A 22,980-nucleotide genomic window follows, 5' to 3' on the forward strand; every position below is an offset into this window, starting at 1 on the left:
GAGGCCAAGCAACTTGCCCGAGGCCGCGCCGCTGGGAAGGGAGGTGCTGAGGTTCAGACAGAGCCTCGGCTCAGGGAGGGACGGGCACAAGGCAGACATGGCAGCGGGGGCCCCGTCCTCTTTCCCTCATCGTCTGTAATCACGGAACTTACTTGTGTCAGTCTTTAAGGCGCCCCCGCCCCACACCCCCCGACATCGGCTCCTGGAGAGCAGGGGCCTGGCACGTACCGGGCGCTCCTGACCACCTCTGCCCGTGGACAGGATCCCCCACCCAGGACTGCCCACGTGTTTCCAGGAGGCATGGCAGGGAGAGGAGCGAACCCCATTCTGGCACATGCAGAGAGGCCATTTTCCTGCCCACCAACCTTAGGATTCGCCCCTCCTGCACTGCAGCCCCCAGCGGGCAGCAGGTGGGCGTCAGTGACCCCAGGAGGGTGCAGTCCTCAGACTTTTCAGGCCAAACCCTATGTTCTGCGGGGCTCCCCCTTGATGAACGGCAGGGGGTTGCCGGGTGCTCAGGGCTGCGGTGGCACCCCGTGTCCCAGGCTATCCCCTGTCTTTCCCTGGGTCATGGCTCATTGCCAACATGGTCCGACTGCCCGGGGGCCTGTGCCCTGGGGAGGGTGAGCGTGCGGAAAGCCAGCAGGGAGAATGGGGTGCAGAGGGGCAAGCACCTCTCTGCAGAAACCAGAGGAGATCACGAGAGGGCAGGGGAAGAGTGGAGGGGCGACCGGAGGGCCCGCAAGGGGAAGGAGGGCCCCGCTGGCTCGGCCCCGGGGCAGATTTATTATTTACAGGGTACTAACTGCTGGGAACACATCACGGCTGGAAACCCTCTAAGCGCCCACAGAAGGCCTCAGAGAAAACCCCATCCGGGAGGGACTGGGAACAAAAGCTCCTCATAACCACCTCCCGAGGTGTGGAGTCTCCGGGTGACTCAGGACCTCACATTCAGACACCACAGTTGTGAAACCAGAACACCTGATCAGGTACTTAACCGTCTTCTATGCTCGGCGACGGTGGAGGTTGGCTTACAGACCGTGAGTCACCAGCAGCAGCCTAGGAAAATCCCCAGTCGCCCCAATTATGGTATTATCAATTGCTGCCATCGCTCCACAGCCCAGCCCTGTGAAAGGCAGGGAATGCCAGGCGGGCCGGGCTGTGGAGCCCAGCCCTGGGCGAAGGCTGCCTTCCTGGCAGTGGCCTCTGTGGCCGTGCCAAGCCACAAGCCTTGTGTGGTGGAAGTGTGCAGAGGTATTAGCCCCATTTCAGTCATGGAAACTGAGGACCACCAGGGCCGACGCCACGCCACTCCTTGCAGCTCAAACCCACGGCCGAGAAACCAGACAGAAAGTTCCTCAGGTGGGAAGGGGAGAGAGTTTCAAGTCAGCCACATGCCACCACCTTAGTCCCCGGAATGGCCACCATCCACAGACTACCTGCTCTGTGTGGCGCTGGCCAGTGGCCACTGCATGTTACCTCATCAGCCTCAGCCAAGTGGGTACCGTTGCCCGTTTTACAGATGAGAAAGGAAGGTTCACAGAGCTCGTCATCTGCTCAGGGTCCCTCAGCTAGTAAGTGACGGTGCTGGATAAGCCCACCCTGAGCCCGCGCCCACTCCCTTCGCGGTGACTGTGTCTTTGCACCACCCTGGTGGGAAGGTGAGAAGCTGAGGGAAGGGGCTTGCCCTGTGCTAATGGGGACACGGGGATGCCACGTGTGCACGCATGCACACCCGTGCCCATCAGGAAAGGGGCGCACTGGGCGCTGCATGCAAGCCGCCTGCCCCAACATTCTGTGGTTGGCGAGCCTGGCCCGGCCCGGCCCACCCACGAGCCCGTAGCTCTCCATGCTCTTAATCAGTAAGATATGTTTCTGGAATAAAGCGCATCAGCATTTTTATTTTCAAGTTCAGGCAAGGTTTTTTTTTTCTTCCCAATTTTCCCTTCACATGGGTGAGGCTAATCCTCTTGCTCTGACTGACAGGCCTTCAGACTCAGGCATACACAGAAAAACGCAGAGATTCAAGGACTGCAGCACAGGGCAGACTGCCCTCTGTCCTCGGGGCTCTCAGATTTCAGTGAGACCACGACTCAATTAACCACCAACGCAGAGGGTTTACAACGTGATACCAAACCTCAGGTCCGGGCAGATGGACGGCGCTGCAGGACGGCCATGTCTGTGGTGTGGATGGATGCTCAGCTTTCTCCCCCAGGGCTGCCCTGGAGATGGGGGGCCCACAGGTAGAGGGGCTCCCTTACCAGGGCAGAGGGCGAAACCTGCACACCAGCCCCACCTCGTGAGGAAGATCAGATGAACAGCAGAGCTTGGAGGGGGTGAGTTAGAGGCGAGCGGGGCAGGGCGCGCGGTGCAAGCCTGGGGGTGGGCCGGCACTCCCAGAGCAACCGCGCACAGGCAAGGAAAACGAAGACCAGGGCAGAGCCGCTCTTCCAAGGGTGGGGAGGATTTACCCCCCTTTAGGGCCAACGCGTATTTAGGATTTCCTTTTCCCCCTCTGAATGTTTTTCGGAGTATATTCAAATTAAGTCTCTGCCCCTGGAATTGAACTTCACTCCCATTTAATAAAAGGGTGGAGGCAGAGAGGCAAATTCAACTCCGTAAATTTGTTGGGCACGTGCTGGCAAGGTCCCCGAGAAGTCACATGAACGCAGAGCCCCGAAAGCTGAGCCAGGATTAGCCCGGTGAGAGAAGAGGTGAAAGGCAGCCCCCGGCAAAGCTGGCGGCGGGTCCGGTTCCCCAGGGGCGGACTCAGCGGGTCCTTCGGGGTTCCGGGCTCACTGTGGGGCCCGCTCCAGCACTGCTGCATGTTTGACGCCCCTGCCCACCAAATGTCACCGAGACCCACGGACTGACAACTCAGGCGTGTTCCGGGGCGCCCCCTGGCGGGGGCGGCGAGTACTACCACCGGGGAAGCCGGGGCTGCGCTCCGGGGCGCGGGGCAGAATGCGGGGCGGTGGTGGCGCCGGGGGGCGGGAAGCACCAGGGTCAAACCGCCTGGAATGTCACATTAGGGAGGAAGCCACTGAAGAACTCTGCGTGGGGAATGACGTGACAGGTTCATGTTCTGGAAAGATCATTCTGGCTGCCAGGTGCGGCCTGGGGTTTTCTTTGTGGAAAGATTAGTCACAAAGTCAATTTCTTTGATAGAGGCCATTTGGATTTTTCTATTTCTCTTTGTGCCCATTTTGATAAATTAATGTCTTTCACAGAAATAATTCATTTAAATTATTGATTTTTTTTGGCATAAAGTTCATTATTTCCCTCATATTCCCTCATTTTCCTTTTAATGTCTGTAGGATTTGTAGTGATGTCCCATCTTCCAATTACTGGTATTGATAATTTGTTTTTTTTTCCCTTGGCAGTCTCACTGGAGATTTATCAACTTCTACTGATATTTGCAAAGAACCAGTTTTTGGATTCGTTGATTTTCTCTATTTTGGGCCCACTTTCTGTCTCATTGGTTTCTGCTTTTATTGGTATTGTGTACTTCCTATTTAGTGTTTCAGTTGTTCTTCTTTTTTAGCTTCTTATGGTGGAAACTTAGGTTACTGATTTTAAATCTCTCTTCTCTTCTAACAAAGCATTTCAGAGCCCCAAGTTTCCCTTAAACACTACTTTAGCTACATTTCAAGCATTTTCTTACATTGCTTTCCTTGTCATGCATATAAACATTTTAAATTTAATTTTTTCTTTGACCCTAAGGTTATTTAAAGTATGCTTTTTAATTTCCAAATATCCACATATTTTCCAGGCATCTTTTTGTTATAGATTTTAAATCGGTATGATTCCAAGCAAACAATGCCATATTAAGGTAACATCCTGTAAGTGAAATGAAATAGAAATGCAGATCCCAGAAGAAAAAGAATAGTATTTCCTAACATTAACAAAAAGCACTTTCATTTTTAAAATGGATTGTGGTGGGTACCACACTTTTCTGCATTTAAAATCTATTGAAATCATTGAAAGGAGTGACATACATTTTAAAGTATGGCTACTATTTGTTGCTAATCATATCATGTCCAACTTAAAAGACTTATGATGAAAACATTTAGATATCAACTTGAAACGCCAGTACAGATTTTTTTCAAAACCTTTTAGGAAGAGGTAAACAAAACGTTTGAAGACAACTGGGCTAAAGGTTGAATGAAAGGGAAACTGGAATTGGGGATTTCCTTTCCCAGATGTGCACGCCTTGGGCCCTTGCAGAGGGAGCGGCAGGCAGAGGCTGCAGAGCGGCCTAGGGCCACGTCCCCATGGGGTGGGACAGGCCCTAGGTGCCCTGAAAGGTGGGTCCTCTCGTTGAATGGGAGGGATGGAGGAATGAGGGTGCGGATGCAGGACGGCGTGAGAGTTTGGGGTGACACCTTCCTGCCCTAAGGCCCTGGTGAAGCAGAGAGCGAGGGGAGATGGGGGTGCCGGGAGCTGGGAAGAATTAGGTTTCACAGGGCCACTGACGGTCTGATGGAGCCTGTGCACACTCCCGGGCCTGGTGTCTCCTCAGCAAACCGGAGTGGCACGGGGCGGGGGGCACTGTCCATCTAGTCCCAGCTCTTGCGCAGGGGCTGGCACTTGCTATTTGTTGAGCGGATGGAAGTTGGCCAGGTGTCACTGGAGCACAGCTTTTTTGAAAGGCAGGGCAAGTGGCCCTGACCACTTCGGAGACGGCAGCTGCCCCCTGGCTGTGTCCCGATGATGTTGGACTCACATCCCCACCCTGCGCCTAGTCTGAGTCAGCGGTCCTGACACAGGAGGCAATCTGCCGCAGTGGCAGCATAACCCAGGCAGTACAGAAGGTGCAGATTAAGGTGGACCCAAGTCCTTGGAAGACTGCCTGGAGGAGGAGGGCTTTGGGGGTAGGTCTTGGAGGAACCAGCAGCACTAGGAGGAGGAGAGCAGTGAGAGAAAGGGCTGACCTGGATCCCGTGGAAGGAAGCAGGGCAGGGGCCAGAGCTAACCCCAAGCCTCGTGGGCTCTCCTCTCTGCTCTCAGATCTGGCTTCTTTGGGTTCTACCCCCCACCCCGACCCTGCTGGGGCCCCAGGACAGCTGTTGTGTGCTAAGCATCCTCTGAGAGCAAGGCCCCCAAATAAGCAATCAGCTGAATCCTCACCTTTGTGCTTGTTTGATGGGCAGGAGGCAGACTGATGCTCGGAGACGCCCGGGACCTTGCCGAGCTCTGAGGTGGAGCTGGGGACATAGTCTCAGTCTGCACCTCCTCCTCTGCCAGGCTGCCGCTTGCCGTTTTGCCTTGTCCAACACCTGCAGCTGCCAGAGTGAGGCTCCCCATGGTCTCCCCTCAAACAGGTGACAGCACTGGCGAGTACCGGGAGGTTCCCAGAAGTGGCTGTTTTGCTTGGCTCCCAGCTGCTGCACGTGCCGGCTCCCTGCCAGCCGCCGGCCAGCACGCACCTGCCGTGTGAGCTGCCGCTAGAACAGCCCCCAGGAACCCTTTTGCCCCTCTGACTGCCTGGCGCCCAGTTCTGCGGCATCTGCCTCCGTACATTGTCTGCGAGCTCACCCAGGGCAGAGGTGACAGCAATTTATTGATTTGGCTTTTAGCAAATACTGAGCACAGTGTATCTGTGCTATTTTTCCAGAGCTGCTCTAACAAAATACCACAAACTGGGGTCTCACACAACAGAAATCCATTCTCGCAGAGTTCCAGAGGCCAGAAGTCCAACGTCAAGGTGACGCAGGTTGGTCTCCGCTGAGGCCCTCTCTGTGGCTTGCGGGCCACCCTCTTGCTGCCTCTGTGTGAGTGTCCCCCTGTGCATGCACACCCCTGGTGTCTATGTCCGAATTTCCTCTTACAGGGAGACACCAGTCAGATAGGATCAAGCCCACCCTAACAGCCTCATTTTAGTTTTGTCGCCTCTTTAAAGGACCCCCTTCTAAATACAGCACATTTGGAGCCCTGGGGTTAGGGCTTCAACATGCAAATAGTGGTGGTGGGCATGGCAGTGGTACTAAATGCACAAGGGACATCAGCCACAGCCCCTGCTCTTACGGCCTGCCAGCCCACAGCAGGTGCCGACCAGGGGGCAGCAGTGCCAGCTAGGGGCCCCCTTTCTCACTGCCCCTGCCCCTTCCCCTTCCCCCTCCTGCTCCCGTGCTGGAGCTCCACAGGGACAAGGTGCTTGCACGTCCACCAGCCCGTGCACCCTCAAAGCCCCCAGAGGTATGATGGGTCATTGTATGTGTCAACTTGACTGGCCACGGAGGGGGGATGGGACACAGACATTTGTTCCACCATGATCCTGGGTGTGTCTGGGAGGGGGACTCAGGGTGAGATGAACATTGATTGAGTAAAGCAGAAGGTGGGCTTCATGCAGTCAGCTGAAGGCATGAAGAGCCCGAAAAGGCTGACACTCCCCTGAGATGGGCAAAATGTCCTCTTGCCTGACTGAATTGAGCTGGGACATCAGTTTTCCTCCTGCCTTCAGACTGGAGCTGAGACACTGGCTTTCCCTGGGGGCCAAACCAGCAGGCCTTTGACTCGGCCTGGGGCTGCCTCAGCCCCCTGGGTCTCCAGCTTGCTGACTGCAGGTCTTGGGGCTTGTCAGCCTCCAGAAACACATGTGCCAATTCCTTGCAATAAATCACTCTCTGTATCTGTCCATACATCCTATCAGTTCTGGGTCTGGAGAACTTTAATACAGAGGTGCTGTGCCATCCTCACCGCTTTACAGACAGGGAACCTGGGTGGGGGGCTCACTGGGACCCCCCACAGGCCTTCCTCCGGGGGATGGAGGCCCCGGCACTCCTTTCCTGAGCTCCAAGGGCCCTCTTCCCCTCGGCCCCTGGGGAGTGAGCTGCTCACTGGACTAGTTGGTCTGCCATCCCTGACCTGGTCACACTCAGTTCCAAACAAGGACTTCTAAAGCTCCCTTTCCTGTGCAGAGCGACCACGGCAGGGGACGTCCTGACCCCAAGGCCCGGACCCTGGTCTGACTGGAACGCCGGAACAAGTGTAGGCTCCCTGCGGAGGTGCTGCGTGGCCTCCCCCACAGGCGGAGGGGTGCCCTCACAGGGCCTCTCCCTGAGGACAGGGCACACTGGCCTCTGCCCCACCCGTCCCCCACCCGGCTCTCCCGCCCACTGCCTGGCCTCTCCTCATTCCCGAGCTGGCCCAGCCCCTGCCCACAGCCTTCCTCTCCTGCTCCCGACTCGCTCAGCTCTCCAACTGGTGGTGGCTTGGCCCCTGGCACTTCCTCTGGGCACAGGATTGCACGCACCCACAGGGTAGTGGCCTTATCCTCTGCGCACTAAGCCAAAGGCCCTCTGCCCAAAGAGCCCCCAGCCCTCACACAAAGCAGGTGGTGACAGTACAAAGGAGGGCTCTGTCCCTCCCGACAGCAACCACATGGGGCTTGGTGCTCACAGCGCTTCGGGGGCTGACGGGCCCTGCTGACCGTCCCTGACACCCACACTCTTTCTCCCTGTGGTCAGGGACCACGAACACTGTGAGGGGGCCACATGGCCACCCAACCAGAGCGTGGCCACTTTAAAAAATATATCATGTGTCCATATATGAACGTCTGTTTCTAGACTCTATATGCTGTTTTTTTGGCCTATTTATCTACTCTCGTGCCAATACTGTTTTAACTTATCTTGCTTTTTTAATAGTTTTGATACCCATCTTATTCTTCTTTCAGTGTGTCCTGGCTATTCTTGGATTTTTGCATTTCCTTATACATTTTAGAATTTATTTAATTTTATTTTCTAAGTCTTTGTTGATGTGTGAAAGGTCAGTGAACTTTTGTATGTTAATATTCTATGTCATTAATATTCAGTAACCTTGCTATACAGTCATGTATTCATTCTCACATTCTATGCATGGAATTCTTCTGCATTAGGTATATAAACGATCCTGTTATCTGTTTGAGTTCTTCCTTTCCAATTATTACCATTCCCTCTCTTTGTTAATGTATTTCATTGGCAGTTTCGTCCTTCCATATAACTGGTGAGTTGTGATTAACCCTGCCTCATTCTTAAGGTCAAAAGAAAAATGTTCAACATTTCTGCATCAAGTCCAGTATTTGCAGTAGGGGTTTTTGTAGACACTCTTCATCAGAATAAGGAACTTCTCTTTCATCCCTAATTTGCTATGAATTTTTATTAACAACATGATTGGATGTTGAATTTTATCTTCAACTTTTTTTCTGCATGAATTGATCATGGTTTTGTTTTAATTTGCAAATGAGGTGACATTCATTTAACTTCTAACGAATGTCACACCGATCTTGCATCCCTATCGTTTGTTAAATGTGTTTAGACTCTTTGGATCTATGTTCATGCACGAGTCTGGCCTTTGCTTTTTCTTTTTTCTAATACAACTCTTCAGGTTCTCATATCAAGGTTATGCTGGCCTCATAAAGTGAGTTGTGAAGTGTTCCCTTTTTTCTCAAAGAGTTTGTGTGTGATCAGCAGCACTTCTTCCTCAAATATTGCTAGAATCTGTGGCTGCAACTATCTGAGCCTGGGGTTTTCTCAGAAGTTGTAAAGATTAACTATTTAAAATATTATTTGATATTTTATTTCATTTTTGACTTTTTTTAAAAGGAATTTGTCCATGTCATCTCAAAGTTCAAATTTATTAGCATAAAATACAGCATTCTCCTGTGGATGTCTAATGTTCTCACGATCTTTAGAGAGCATGATTTCCGGATGCCCTTTTTTCTCCAGTGACCTCACCACAGCTTCATGAGTTTACTACATTTTTCAAAGAACCAATTTTTGGCTTTATCTTTTTCTGAGTATTTCTTTCCTGTTTTTAAAAAAATTATTATTGCGGTTGTTTCCTGTCCAGTTATGTTCTGCTGTCATATTTATTCCTTCTTTTTCCCCCCTTCAATTATGGATTTAAACTCTTTTCAAAACTTAAGATGGATGTTTAGGCTACTGGTTTTCCTTCTTTTCTCACGTCTGAATTTACGATAATAAATTTTCATCTAAGAGTAGCTTTAGCTGCATTCCGCAAACTTTGATACGCAGTATTTTCATTAACATTCAGTTAAAAGTATTTTCTCATTTTCATTTGTTTTGCCCCTTCGGTATCTGAGAAATAGTGTTTAATTTCTAAAATTGTAGGGATTTCCTGGTTTTTTTTGGTGTTGATAGGTGGCTTACTTGTACTTGGGTCAGAGCACACTACATAGGATCTTGGCCCTTTGAAATCTGTTGAGATTTGTCTTATGGCACAGCAGAGATCGACGCTGGCAAGTGGTTCCACGTACTCCTTAAAAGAACGTGTATGTGCTGCTGCCAGGCGCAATGTTCCCTATATGTCAACTAGGGTCAACCCTGCTAACTGCATTGATCAAATCTTCAATAGCCTATGATTATTTTTGTCTGCTTATTTATCACTCACTAAGAGGGCAACCATATGGTGACTCCAGCCCTTTTGAGGAGTGGGGCCAGATTATCTGGAAGCAGGGGTCGCTAGACACACGGGGTGGGAGCAGGTGAGGCTGAGGCACAGGGAGAAAGGCTGCCGATCCCGGGATGCAGCCCCCCCTTCACCTGCCCGCAAGTACCGCTCAGCTTTACTGCAGATGGAGGAGGATCATCGGTCCAAGCCAAGTGGTGTTCATGGGAATTTTCTCTTGCTATTGCTTTCGTGGTGACATTTCAAACCTAATGTTCAGTTTTGATGTTCAGGTGTCACTGTCAAAAACTAAAAAAGATCCATTTTCTTTTTCCTTGGATGCTAAATATGGACATGGGGACTTTTCACTGTATCCCATGTCTCTTACCCTGTCTTTTGTACTTCCCATGATTCTGTCTCTTAGTGGTTCATTTCTGGTATTTTCAATGGGTCTGTTTTCTATTTACAATTCCTCTATTTGTAGCTAAACTCAATTATTAATTTCTTGATTTTGGTCGCATTTTCTTCAGTTCATGAGTTTTCATTAGATCCCTTTTCTGAGCATGTCCTGTCTTTTGCTGGCATTTTCAGGGTCAAATTTTAATCTGGTCTGATAACTGTAACTGGAGCCCTTCTGTGTGTTTCTTCTATTAGTGATGGTTGCTTTTTTGTATCTGTCTTGCAACCTCAGATTATTTTTGGTTGAGGGGCTAGAGAACATATATGAAAAATCAAACAAATAATTTGAGACCTACGATGATGTTACCTTTTCCCAGAGAGGGTTTATGCTGCCCGGGGCCTGGGACAGCAATACTCCAGGATGGAGACGGAACTGCTGGGACTGAAAGTGCTTGAACCTGAGTGCAGTCTCTGGGAGCAGCCATTTCTGGTGCACTGTGCCTCCTCCGAGGCAGCCCAGGCTCCCAACCTGAAGACAGGAGGCTTACCAGGCAGAAGGTCCCATCCCCTGGCTTCTCGCGGCTGCTGTAAGCAGCACTCCGCCGCTTAGCCTCCTTGCTGTTTCCTCTGAAGAGAAATACCACTGGGGGACAGGCAGCCCAGGCGCAGGCTCGTCTCTGGCCCGTCTATCCCCAGACCCTGGCCTGCAACCTTTCACTCTCTTGTTAGCTCCCAGTACGTTCAAATCGTAGTTTTAAAATATTTTGGCCTTCTTAGTTGTCTTCAGGGAGGTTTGGTCGATTCCGGAACTGACCACTCCTGGATCTGGAAGCACCCTCTCTTTCCAAATGGATATAATTCTCTGAGAAAATCTTTAGCTCCTAAACTTACTTTTCTTCCTTGACCTCCTATAGTAGGCAGCCTTCAACAGAGATGAAGCTTTTATGCACCAAGACGTTCATGGCAGCATTTATAACGAGAAACCGAACACAGAATGTCTAACCGACACTGGTAAGTCCGTTTTGGAGCAGCCACTGCAATTCTTTTTATGAGGCGTTTTTAACATGTGGAAAGACCGGATGCTCCACCGTCAGGTGTCGGCGTCTGTGTGGGCCCGAAGCGCGGGCTGCCTGGCTCTCTTCTCCAGCTCCACTCTGTCTAGACAATCTCTTATTCCCGAGGCTTCATACAGTATCTACATGTAAAACCATTAACTCCAGACATGCGCTTCCGGTACTGACCTGCCTTCTGAGGTCTAGTCTTGTACATCCAATTACTTTTCAAGTCCCCTCCACTTGGAAGCCTCAAAAGCATCTCAAATTCAATTCATCCAAAAGAGGATTCTCCATTCTCTCTGCCCTAAACAAAACACATTAGAATTACTCTGCCCGTCAAACCTTCCCACCACAGTGGATGTACGATCACCTACCTGGTGGCTCGGCAGCATCTAGGAGCCAGTCTGGTTTACCTCATTCACCGCCACCCTCAACAAGGAATCCATCAGCAAATCCTATGAGTTCAACCTCCAACACACGCATCAAACGCACTCTCTCTCCATTTACACGGCCACCACGCTTGTCTACATCATCACCATCAATAGCCCACACGACTTCTCTTTCACTTTTTCTTCTCCAGTCCCTCCTCCACGCAGCAGCCGGCGTGCTTGTCGGAACACGCAGGGTGGGCCTGCTCAGTCCCGGGCCTCACACAACCCCGCCACTTCCAAGGCTCTCTGCTTCCCGGAGGGCAGGTGCGCTCAGACTCCTGCCCACCCCGGACCTGGTCACCCTCGGGCCGTTCTTCGGCCCCGGCTGCTGGAGGGGCTCCCTCTGGCCCTGACCATAAGCTCAGCCGGTTCCGGCGCCTCTGCGGGCCGGGCACTCTCATCTTCAGGGCTTCCCACTTCTCTGCACAGCAGGCACCTTTTCAACCTTCCGCCCTCAGGCCAGATGTGACCCCCTCAGAAAGGACACCCCAGTTACCATCTGTATACGTCACATTGCTTATTCTCATGGCGCTGACTATAGTACATGATGCTCTTGTTTTAGGTTTACTTGCTAACATTCTGTCATTCTCATCAGAATGCAAGCTTCCCAGAGCACAGACTGTCTGTCTTGTTTATACTGTATCCCCAGTGCTTGCCTGGCACTCTGCTTGAGGGGGAAACAAAGGCTCAGAATGGTTAAGCAAGCTGCTCAAGGCCACACAGCTAGCAAGAAGTAGAGCTGAGATTTAAACCTGGGATTTTTCTGCCTGTGAAGCCCATGTTCTTCCCATGAACTCCCCTGCTCTATGTCCAGAGCCACACTCCAGGCATCTCTGCTGCACTTACTCTCGTGCTTCTGGGGAAGGAGGCTGTATTTTCCTGCACTCACTCCCTTCTAATTAACTACAGCCATTAGTCGTTAAGCATTTACTGCTGTGTGGCCCTGGGCATTAACCTTTGCAACTCAACTTCTTTATCCATATAATGGGGTTAATACTAGAAGAGACTGTACTGTTGCTCTGAGGATAAATGATGAATATTTTTAAAGCGCTTAGAACATTGCCTGGTACACAGAAAGCATTATACAAGCATCTGCTAAAGAAATGAAATACGTTTAGTGAGTACCTCCTGTACATTCAGCACTGCAGTGTCAGAAGCAGGAGAGGAGATGCAGGCGCCACGCACTTGCACAGGATCCGCGCACAACGAAGGCAGGCAGGGCGTAAGTGCGGGGCCACAGCGGGAGCACGGGTAACTCGGGTTAGTGAGCGCTCGCCAAGTGCAGGTACTTCCTAAGCACTTCCATACGTTTATTCTGGTCCACATACGCTCCCATAGGTCGGTGGTATTACAAGCCCCACTCTAGTGATAAGTCAGTGGAGGCACAGAGCTTATGGGATCTGCCCAGTTATTCAGGGGGAAGAGCAGGGACTGGAACTGGCCAGCTGCCTCCAAGTCTAGCTCTCAGGCACCACACTGCACAAAGCGGTGGTGACCGTTCCGTCCATGCTATAGAACGTCACATAAGCTCCTGTTTGGCCGATAGAAAGTAAGCATGATGCAACTTTCTGTGTAAATGAAGAATGTTATGTTGTTTAAACAAAAAGGAAGACTTAACTCAATATTTCTAATCTAAGATTTTAATTTAAGCAAGAATAAACAACTACCAAAACCTTTAAAAAGCCATTTCCATTGGTGTAATTGTCTCTGGTTGTGATGAGGAAAGTCTGATCACCGAGTTAACACAACTGCTACATTGACAGAAAAAACTTACCTTTAAAATTCATGTATATTGTAGATTGTACATCAGATTCATATTGTAAAATATCACCTAAGCAAGATTTGACCTAAAGAATCCAAATTCATACACAAAAATGTATAGGGGAGAAGAAAACGGGATAACCATGTAAGTGCAAAGAGAAAGTTGTGAATTTTGAAAACAAGGTTTTTAATTGATTTTCCAATATCCAGGCCACTGCTGCTGGAGGTATCAGAACCTTGGACAGCACTAGGAGGGAGGGTTTTTCTCCAAAGGACTGGCTTTATATTAGATATATATATGAATTCCTCAACTTCTCTGCATTTTAAAATTCTGTTTTAATCCTACTGCCTATTATGTAAAAATTGGTTCCTTTATGTGCAGAATGTACCAGTGATGGAATACCTATTTTTACAAATTCTTCCTCCTGCAAAGGCTGGCTGGCATTTTTGTTGCAATGTCTTCATTTATTCATTAAAGGATAGAAATTAAAGGAATGTAAAAAAATCAAAAATAACATTTAAATTCCAGGTGTTGTTATAAGTGGAGCATATTGGATGCCTTCAAAAGATAGTGGACATAAGATATGCATACATAAATATTGATTTTTGATTTAAAATTAACTGGTAGCCCAGAGGACCTCAATCATTTTTCTTTGTCTCATTTTGCAAAATGGACATTACTTAGTGGTTTCAAAAGCCCTGCTGTTAAATTCAGAAGGTCCTGGACAAACATCTCAGTATTAGCTTCCAAAGGAAACCCCGAGATGTATTAAAATGGACACACATGTACCTAATAGGGACACACACACACACACACACACATAATATGGACAAATTCTAACAGCTTATTACTAAAACAGTGAAGATAAATATTTTGAAATATTAACACCCATTGTTAAGGTATTAAAAAAAATCATTCTGCAGATACTGGGCTCAATGTCCAGCCCCAAAGCTTTCCCCTGCTATCTTGTAAGATGAAGCAGGCTAAAAAATGGAAGTGCTCTGCCAGGCTATTCTTGAAAGCAATAATATGGTCAGAAACTCGCTGTGACCATTCTGCCTCTTTACTAATTTCCTAAGGCCGGCCTGTGTCTTTTGGTCTTCTTCTAAACGACTGATTGAGGTGGTGATTTAATCCTCTGTAGCATGTAAAACAAGGTTCTCAGAGGCTCCAAGTCCGCTGGTGGAGGACAGCGGAGCTGTTGTGCTCAAGAATCAATCTACTGGAGGGCATCAAAAGCGGCCTCAATGCAGCCGTCAGCATGTTTTCACTCTGCAAGCCCCACATTTCCTATTTAAGAAACACAGAGCCACTACCCCATTCTGTATTCCCACAAGGCTCCCTTTTATTTACTTGTGTTTGTTATTAGATGGCTTATCTCAACAGTCTGTGCGATCCCACTGGTGTGCACACATCTATTGAGAGAGGAGAAAAGAAGTGTCTATTGCAAACTTGTTAAAAGGAAAAAGGACTCCCACTGGGTTTCCCTTGGGCCAAGCTTCTACTCAGAGAAGAGGATTTTAACTCTTTGTGTCCCAGAAGAGGATGCCTTCTTGGAGCATTTTAAGTTTTGCAATGGCTTCTTTACTGACAGAATGTCATAAGTGAGAGAAAAAATATGTGACTCAGATCCCCACAAGCCTAGACGCTTCTTCACGGTTACACAGAGCACATTAGATGCCACAGTGGAGACTTTTATTTCATTCTTAACATGCTTAAGCTGTTTTTACAAAGCAATTTAAGTATGGCTACAAAATACTTAGAGAGGCACTCTACTTTGGAACAGTTGGCATTTCTGTAAAACTCCTGGTTGGGTCTTAGTTGTTTTACTTTGGAACGGTCAACACAAGTCGTGCAAAACCTTTAGACAGTTTAGTAACAGGGCTGCTGAAGAAGACTGCATGTTTTAAGCAGTCACAAAATGACCTGCCACTATTTTCTGCTCATTAATGATCTGGGTGGTTACCGAGATTTAGCGCTCACTTAATCCAGTTCTGCCTCTAATATATTAGAGTACATGGAGAGGGAGATAGACATAAACAGACAGACAGATACAGGTCAGGTTCACTGCCGCTCCCCAAAGCTCCTTGTGCAATCAATCCCAGTGAAGCCCGGGCCAACACGGAGTGGTTTGCCTTAACGAGAACTGGCGCTATTCCTGAACTGAAGAAGTCACAGAGCACCCTGCACACGCACGGGGCTGACCACAGGTATTCCTTCCTCCTTTACAGAGGTGTGGCCACAGGGGAGGGGCAGGCGGCAGCTTTTAAACACCAGGGGTTTTGAGAATTCTGCTTCCAGCAGGTTTGGACTGAGAAGAGTTAATCACTGCACGTTCTCTCCCTGGCTCCCTCCCTGCTGCTTCCCAGAGGGACAGGGCTCAGGGGCAAGGCAGCCCAGGACCTAAAAGGAGGAGGGAGAGCTTCTCTATTCTTCAGCATCTCTCGAATTAATTAACTGGAAATGAGTCTTGTCAATGTTTTGGAAAGGCAGAAGGGGTGAAAAGAGAGCGTTAGAATTAATCACAGTGAGAAACTACTTCAACTGCCTGCCAGAGCTCAGAAAACCCAGCGAGGAGAGGAAAAGAAAAGGGACGAAGCTGACGTGCCATCCGAAGGAACAAATGGAATCCAAGCGCACTTCCGAGTCTTTGCCAAGTGAGGGATGTGCCCTCAACTGAGAGGATTTATTTGCTGCCGGTGAGTACAGTATGTTACACGTAAATGCACATTGTATCATGAGGACAGAGGCAAACCAGACGGTCACATTTTTAAAGCAAAGAAACAACAGAATACTCATGTACTTTCACTTTTAAGCTTATTCATTTAACGCTATAACCTAAAAGGTTCCATGTGTTCCTGGATTTGTAACTAAAAAATCTTGAAACACTTGCGATTTCACACACTGCAGAGGATGAAAAATCCACGAAACAGATTCCAGGATTTCAGATATTTGGATGGAGAGTGTTCATTCACTAGGAAGAAAAATGAAATAATGTTGCAGATATAACAGGATCTACTTACAAGAATCAACAAAGGAAAAGAAATACAGAGAGTTTTGGTCAATGATCAGAAATAACAGAGAAAGCTGAAACAACTCATTCAATATTATACAAAGGGTTTTCCGCCCCTTTTATTGCAATCAACATTAGCTTTTAAAGAAAATCAAATTCCCGTCAGAAACTTTTAGACCATGTAAAATTTTTGAAATGCTTTTAAATTTCTCCCCTAGAACAAGTTTGAAATTTTAACTATTTTAGGGGAATGGCAGCAAAAGCCTAAACAAACAAAAACATTTGTAAGTGAGGGCTTTCTTTGCCATTTGAGAAGGCCAAATGCTTCCATCCATGTTCTCAAGTCCACGATGGAGGGGAAGGGGGAGCTGCTCTCTGCGACTGAAAGGGCACCTCCATTCACTCTCGCCTACTTACCAGCTGAGGGGTGTCCTCAGTAGGCTTCAGAATCAGCTTGTCACCCCTCTTTTCAACTTCAAAACCCATTTTCTTAAGGAGGGATGCGTCTGCCAGCCCCTGCTCCTCCATCTCTGCGATCAGGTCTTGGTTCTGGCTGTTGTCTTCCGTGAGGTTTCGGATGGCATACACTGCCCACTGGGTCAGAACTGGAAGCAGAGTAAAGGAATCTGCAGACGTAAGTTCCTGTTCTAGAACTTCCAGTTCTAGAACTGCTGGAAGGGGAGGACGGGGCGCGGCAGTGCTGCAGATCCAGGATCCATTAGCAAGCTTTTCCTGTGGATATGTTCTGAATATACATCCAAAGTGGGGAAAATGAAAGACAACACATGCATATGCACATGTATGTTCAATGTGTGTGTGTGTGTGTGTGTGTGTGTGTGTGTGTGTGTGAGGTACAGCAATGCCACACAGAGGTACTTCACCAGGATTTGTTGAATGAATGAACAAGGAAGTAAAGGCTTAGAGTAACCACACCTGAAGTTTACGAACACCAGAATGCATGTGCACACGCACGCACACACACACATACACACGCTGGACTATTAGGTTATTGAGTCATCAGGGAAAGAGTAAGACCAATCAAGAATTAGTCCCAAAGATGCCAGGTTAGAAGCAGACACAAAAATCTTGTTTAAAGTAGCCCAGTGAACAGTAAGGATCTCCTACGAGTCACCACAGAATTTCCCCCATTTCGAAATTTTAAAGATGAAGCTAGAAAGTCTTTTAAAGATTTGCTGTGTTTACTTTGAATACTTGTGTTCATGAGAAGGCATCTCACCCTCACAGCCTTACTGGGCCGCGGCCCTAATTTTAAACGTTTGGTACAGTGTCCTCCACAGCAGACAGAAGACAGCTTAGGAAAAAAATCAGAATCACTGTGTTATTAAAAAAAATGCTTTCACTTATTTACCGAGAGCTGTGTAAACCTCCTGAAAGCATTAAATTACTGTAGGGACCAACGGGTCTGCAGCAGCGGATCTAGGGACACAGAGGACAAGCCAAGAACGGCAGTCCTGGCACCTTCTGTTTCTCTTTCAAGGAAAAGAGGTCCGTGCTACATGGAAGGCAGTGGGAAAAATGAGGCCTTTCACCTGATTACCAGATGTTTTCCACACAGGCATTTCTGATGCCGGAACTGGGGCATCTGTGTCCCCACACAGGGTCAGGCCCTCCAGCTGTGGGCACCACTGACGACCCCATCCTAGTTTTCCGGCACAGCAGGGAGGCCGGTGGGCGGCACTGCTCCCTCAACTTGGTGCAGGAAGCCACAGAGAAAGGGTTCGGCGTGACAGAGCAAGTGGACCAAACTGTTTCCCTAGTTCGATGACCCCAAGGGAAAACAGTGAACACGAGCCACTGACATTAGACTGAAGCGCTGCAAACACAGGCCTCGTGCTCAGGATGGGCGTACAAGGCTGCTCTGTCTCTGTCCCTCCAGGGTACGCCCGCTGGTGTGCACTCCTGCCCAGGCCCTCCTGGCACCCCAGCCAACGTGGTGGCACCACAGTGACCCACAGCGTTGTGCTTTTCCTGTCTGTCCTCCACGTGGTTTCCTGACTTGGGGTTTTGCTGGGTTGAGAAATGAGATGGAAGTAAACCAGTATCAATACAATCCAAGCAAGGGGGCTGGACTGTGTAAGCAAAAGGTCCATGACAACAAAACACCAGAATTCCCCTGTGGACAGACAGAAGGGTGGATTTTAATCATGTTCAGGGGCTCCTACCACACCCTGTGAAAATTTGTCACGGTATTTTAGTAACATTTCTCCCTTGAAGTGCATGGTAGTGAATTTCTGTAGGAAAACTTACATTCCCCATTTTATATGTATAGGGAAAGAATGAGATTGATGAGTATTTCCCTGATGACCGGAGCGTGTGCGCCCAGGAGCCTCACCTAGCTGGGCCGGCACCATCAGTAACAAAGTGGGAGAGCGTTTCACGAGGTGCAGATTCTCGGCAGAGCCGCTGGGTGGACAACCTAAGAGAAGCAGCATTGAAGCCCGATGGCGCTTGTCTGCTGGCAGAACGGGAACTCGCAGGGCAGAGGTGTGCCGGAGGGGCAGGCGGCGCTGGGGGCTCCGGGCCGCAGCAGCACCTGGAGAACCAGGAAAAGCAGACAAGCGGCAGTGCCGGCCCCCAGCTCTCTCCACTTAGATGTGGCTTCCTGCCCGGTGCCGTCAGTGAGAGCAGTCCCGCTCCCGCCTTGAGGCCGTGCCACGCCAGCACAGGCTAAGCTGGGCACACGGACAGGGCGGCTGTGCGTCCGCCTCGACCCTGGGTTTGGGCCCTCGGTCCGAGTTAGATACCACGGAAAGGCGCTCCTGTCTGTCCGTGTCCAGGAGGACATTTCAGCACTTCTGTCTAGGGCCTCTGACTGAACAATAATAATTGAAACAACAAAATTTAACGGCTATCCCTTTCATAAAATTTGAGTTGAAACTCCGGCGCCTGTGAGCCGTCTAACGCGCATCCCGGCTCATGAATATGCAAGACCATCCCTGTCGGCCGCCGTGAAAGGCTGAGGGCCCTGGGCAGCCTCAAGTGCCACAAGGGAGATTAAAGCGGGCTGGTTAATATTCACATTGCCCTCCTGTTCCCTCTCTAAGGAGACAGAAAGAAAAAGAGAAGGGGAGAGAAAATTAAACATCTTCTAAGCTTCTAATCCTACCAACACTTGGAGTGCTCTATTGTGCACTCAGCTCTGGGAGGAGGGCTGCTGGCGTTTCCATAGCTACTGCAAACAGAAGGCGTGAGCCTGTTTGTTACAAAACAAGGCCTTGAAAGAATCCTGCAATGGGCGCTAGAATGCGGACCCCAAGGGCCGACCAGCTCTTCAACGACAGCACAGCACGCTGGTGCCTTGCGACAGGCCAGAAAGATGACGGTGGCGATACGCACCCCGCGACTGCCGTGCCTGGGAAGGTGGAAGTGAGAAGCCGAGGGCCGGGAGCACTTGTGTGAGGCCGCGGCGTGCAGCGTCCAGAAAGCCTTGGCTCAACACTGAACCCTGGGGCCTTGTGCAAGTCAGGTGACAAACGTACGCTGGGAGGCACACGGTATGGGAAAGAATCTTGCAGCAAGGATTCTACTGAGCAGCAGATGCATGTGCCAAATTAAATTTTAAGGTAATCAGGTGAGTTAGCACATTACAATTGGAACTGTCTGATGAGAAAGATCCTATCTAACCAAGAAAGACAACATTCTTCCAGTCATCAGCAACGATAGTAAAGCCCTGTAGAAAACTAGGTCATAGGCCCGAGACGACGGGCACTTTGCTCTGGTCATGGCCCTACCTCTGCGTCTGGAAGCCTGCTGAGAACAGAGGCTGGCAAACTATGGCCCATGGTTTTGTAGGGCCCCAAGTTCAAGACAGTTCTTGTATTTTTAAATGGCAGGGGTAAAAATTCAAAGAATACTAATTTGTGACACATGAAAATTATCTGCAATTCAACTTTCAGTGCCCATAATAAATGAAGTTTCACCGGCACACAGCCGTGCCCATTCATTTACCTACTGCCAATGGCTGCTGTGACGCTGCGGAGGCTAAGTGGGGTAGTTGCAACGCACATGGTACGGCTAGTGAAATATTTACTAAATCTAACCCTTTACAGAAAAAGTTTGCCAAACCAGCCTAGAACACGAAAGGCACCAATAAATATTTGCTGAATGAATAAATGAGCTTTAAAAAGTACTGGCATTGAAAAACTTAACATTATTTAAGTTAAAACAATTTAAATATGTTAAAAATATTTTACTGACTTTTTAGGACATGTGTGTATGTGTGTATTTATTTTTTACATATATATATATATACTGTATACACACTATATATATTTATATTTTATATATTTATAGATGCACAATGTACACATATTTAATGTCACATATAGGATATATATATAACAAATAAATATACTATATATATATATAGCATCTATATTTATTTAATTTCTGCTTCCAGGATATATTTTAAGAAGTTATTTGTAGACCACAAACCCACCATGGCAAGGGAATTATGTACTGCCTAACCTTTCCAAAGTGCACAATGTAGCAGGGCACAGAGTGTACATCAGAAACCTTTTATAAAATTGGTCTGAGGAGGATGTTCAATACTAGACAAGTCCACTGCATCAGGCTTTCACAAAACCATGAAATTATCTGTAATTATGTAACTATTACAAAACCATGTAATTTTCCTAAAGATGAGGATGTTTACTATATAACTTCTGTATCTAAACTAGTTAGTATCTTCTCAGACTCTGGTCAATTTGCATAAATTTTCAGAGTGCAAAGAAGTAGTTCAGTTTTAAAATTGTTCAAAATTTTAAAATGCTTTACACTGCTAAAAACCAAAATACTTCTAAATATGCCAGTTTCTGTTGGCCAAAGAGAAAAGGTCCAGGACATGGCATAGAAAGGGTGACCTCTTGCCTGCTGGCTCAATACACTTCTGCCTTCCTTCCTCCCAGCCACGCAGTCACAGAAAGCATGTCACCGGTGTGTCCCCAGCCTGTCCAGGTCCCTGACCCCTGTAGGAGTCCTGACCAACCTCAGCCCTACTCGAGGTGCTTCCTTTCTGAGGGAGAAAAAAGGCATTTCCCAAACTGCTGCCCAGGGGACCCTGGGCTTCACTGAGGCTTCTGCTGTGGGAGGAAGAGGAACTTGTCCAAACCACAGAGGACACGAAGCCTCCACCAGACCAGGGTGGGAAGGAGATGGCGAAGCAGGAAGAGCTCACAGCCTGGAGGCCTTCCCAGGGAGAGAGCCCCAGAGGGACAGCAGTTCACCTCTGGACATGAAAGGGGCTGGCGGCCAGATGGGACAGAGGGCCTCGTAGAGGAAATAAACCTGAAAAATACAGCTACTGTTCCTGTACAAAGTGCCACACAGTTTTCCTGCACCACTGACTCCTGAGTGTCAAGGGAGATTTCATTGCTTTCTTTGCAAAGTTCATTTGGCATCTTGCTTTCATCTCGTAGATTATTTATTGCTTTAACTCTCATTTATGTCATTCAGTCACCTACATGTTCTTCTCATTCCGAAAATTTAAGCAGCGATCTTTACTGTACAGATTCTACACAGGGGCTCCTTGCACGAGGCTGGAAAACAGTATGATGAATAACTAATGAAAGCACCCATTCTGGCCCCTCTTCCTTCTCCAAATTGTTGGTGTATCTGGTATCTAACTTCCCTCCACATTTTTGTATTTAAATATGAGAGACTATCTGTAGTTCAGCATTTAGCGCTGTGCCGATGTGTCCTGTTATAGGTTTTGTATCTTAACAGCATTTACAAATAAAGGTGTGCATGCTCTCTAATTTACCAATTAATGGTTAATTGCTAATAAGTGGTAAGAAAAAACAAAACAACGAATAGAAGAGGGTGGGAACAAATAATCACCAGATTTGTAAATTACAGCATCTGTAAACTACTGAAGAGTATGAAGTAATGCTTGAGTTCAGTATGTGCTACGACGGGGAGTGAGTTTCCGCCTCCACGGGGGGAAGCTGTCTCAGGAACACCTTTACCCTGAGAGCTGAGGCTGCTTTTTGGGCAGCAAAACCCTCGGGAGCTAGAGTACGAGGCCCAGTAAGATCCCTGCTGAATTCTGACGGAACCACGAGGCACCCGGTGTCACCCAGACACCGCATCTCTGCACAGAACCCACACCCGCGCTTTCTTAATGATTTTGAAACAAAGGCCATGTTTGCTGGCTTCTGTACACACAACTTACTTTCCATGAACAGACCTTTGAAAGGGAGAGATGAGATATCCACGATGCCAGGGCCTCTGCCCCCTCTCCTCCCAGAGGCCTAAAACACACTCCCCTCCTGCCAGGCTCGCCTCCCTCGGCGACACGGCATGGGCAAGGGCAAAAAGATGCGGACCCGCCGTCCTCGGCCGGGACCTTGGCTGGGAGTGGGCTCCCAGCTTACGAAGCGCCAGCTGCCAAGATGAGCACAGGAGAGCAGGGGGCTGTTGGTTTGGAGGTGAAGTAACGGGATGACGACACCCTGCTCCATGTCCAGTCACCACGTGGACCCCCCACCCCAAGAGCGGGAACAAGGGCCGTGCTTGCTGGCACCTCCTAGCCACGGGGTTTTCTGGTGGCAGAGACCCCTACAGCACCAAAACTCATTTCTACTTGACATATCCTGGAGTCAGTTTACCAATTACTTAAAAGCACAGCATGGTACGAAGCAGTCAGTCTGGCATCTGTGTCACATAACAGGTCTCAGGATCAGACACAACCAATACCACTTCTGACTGAAACCGCACTGAAGGTCTGGGGCCACGAAGCAGTTCCGTTTGTATTCGGGGCAGCGCTCCAATGTCCCCTCTGAGGCTCTGAGCGAGCTGCTGCATGTACTGTGCTGGCAGAGCCTGGCATGTGTCCAGCACATGGCAGATGCTTGACCGAACGGTGCAGGAACAGTTCCTCCAGAGCCAGTCTGCTGGGCCCCTTTGCTCTGT

At 48.7% G+C, this 22,980-nt stretch overlaps 1 protein-coding gene across 2 annotated transcripts in view; it reads right to left on the bottom strand.

Annotated features, from left to right (window-relative positions):
* Nucleotides 1-15,674: 15,674 nt before the first annotated feature.
* ATXN10 (ataxin 10) overlaps nt 15,675-22,980 on the bottom strand; it is a 173,036-nt gene continuing 165,730 nt past the window's right edge. For both annotated transcript variants that reach the window (XM_057486289.1, XM_036906593.2), the window contains 2 exons: nt 16,465-16,652; nt 15,675-16,008 (listed from right to left, as the gene is read on the bottom strand). In XM_057486289.1, the coding sequence (XP_057342272.1) occupies nt 16,006-16,008; nt 16,465-16,652 (191 nt within the window). In that variant the 3' untranslated portion in view covers nt 15,675-16,005. The remainder of the gene's footprint in view (nt 16,009-16,464; nt 16,653-22,980) is intronic.

Source organism: Manis pentadactyla, chromosome 10, assembly GCF_030020395.1.
Source record: "Manis pentadactyla isolate mManPen7 chromosome 10, mManPen7.hap1, whole genome shotgun sequence".
In the NCBI taxonomy this organism is placed as follows: domain Eukaryota; kingdom Metazoa; phylum Chordata; class Mammalia; order Pholidota; family Manidae; genus Manis; species Manis pentadactyla.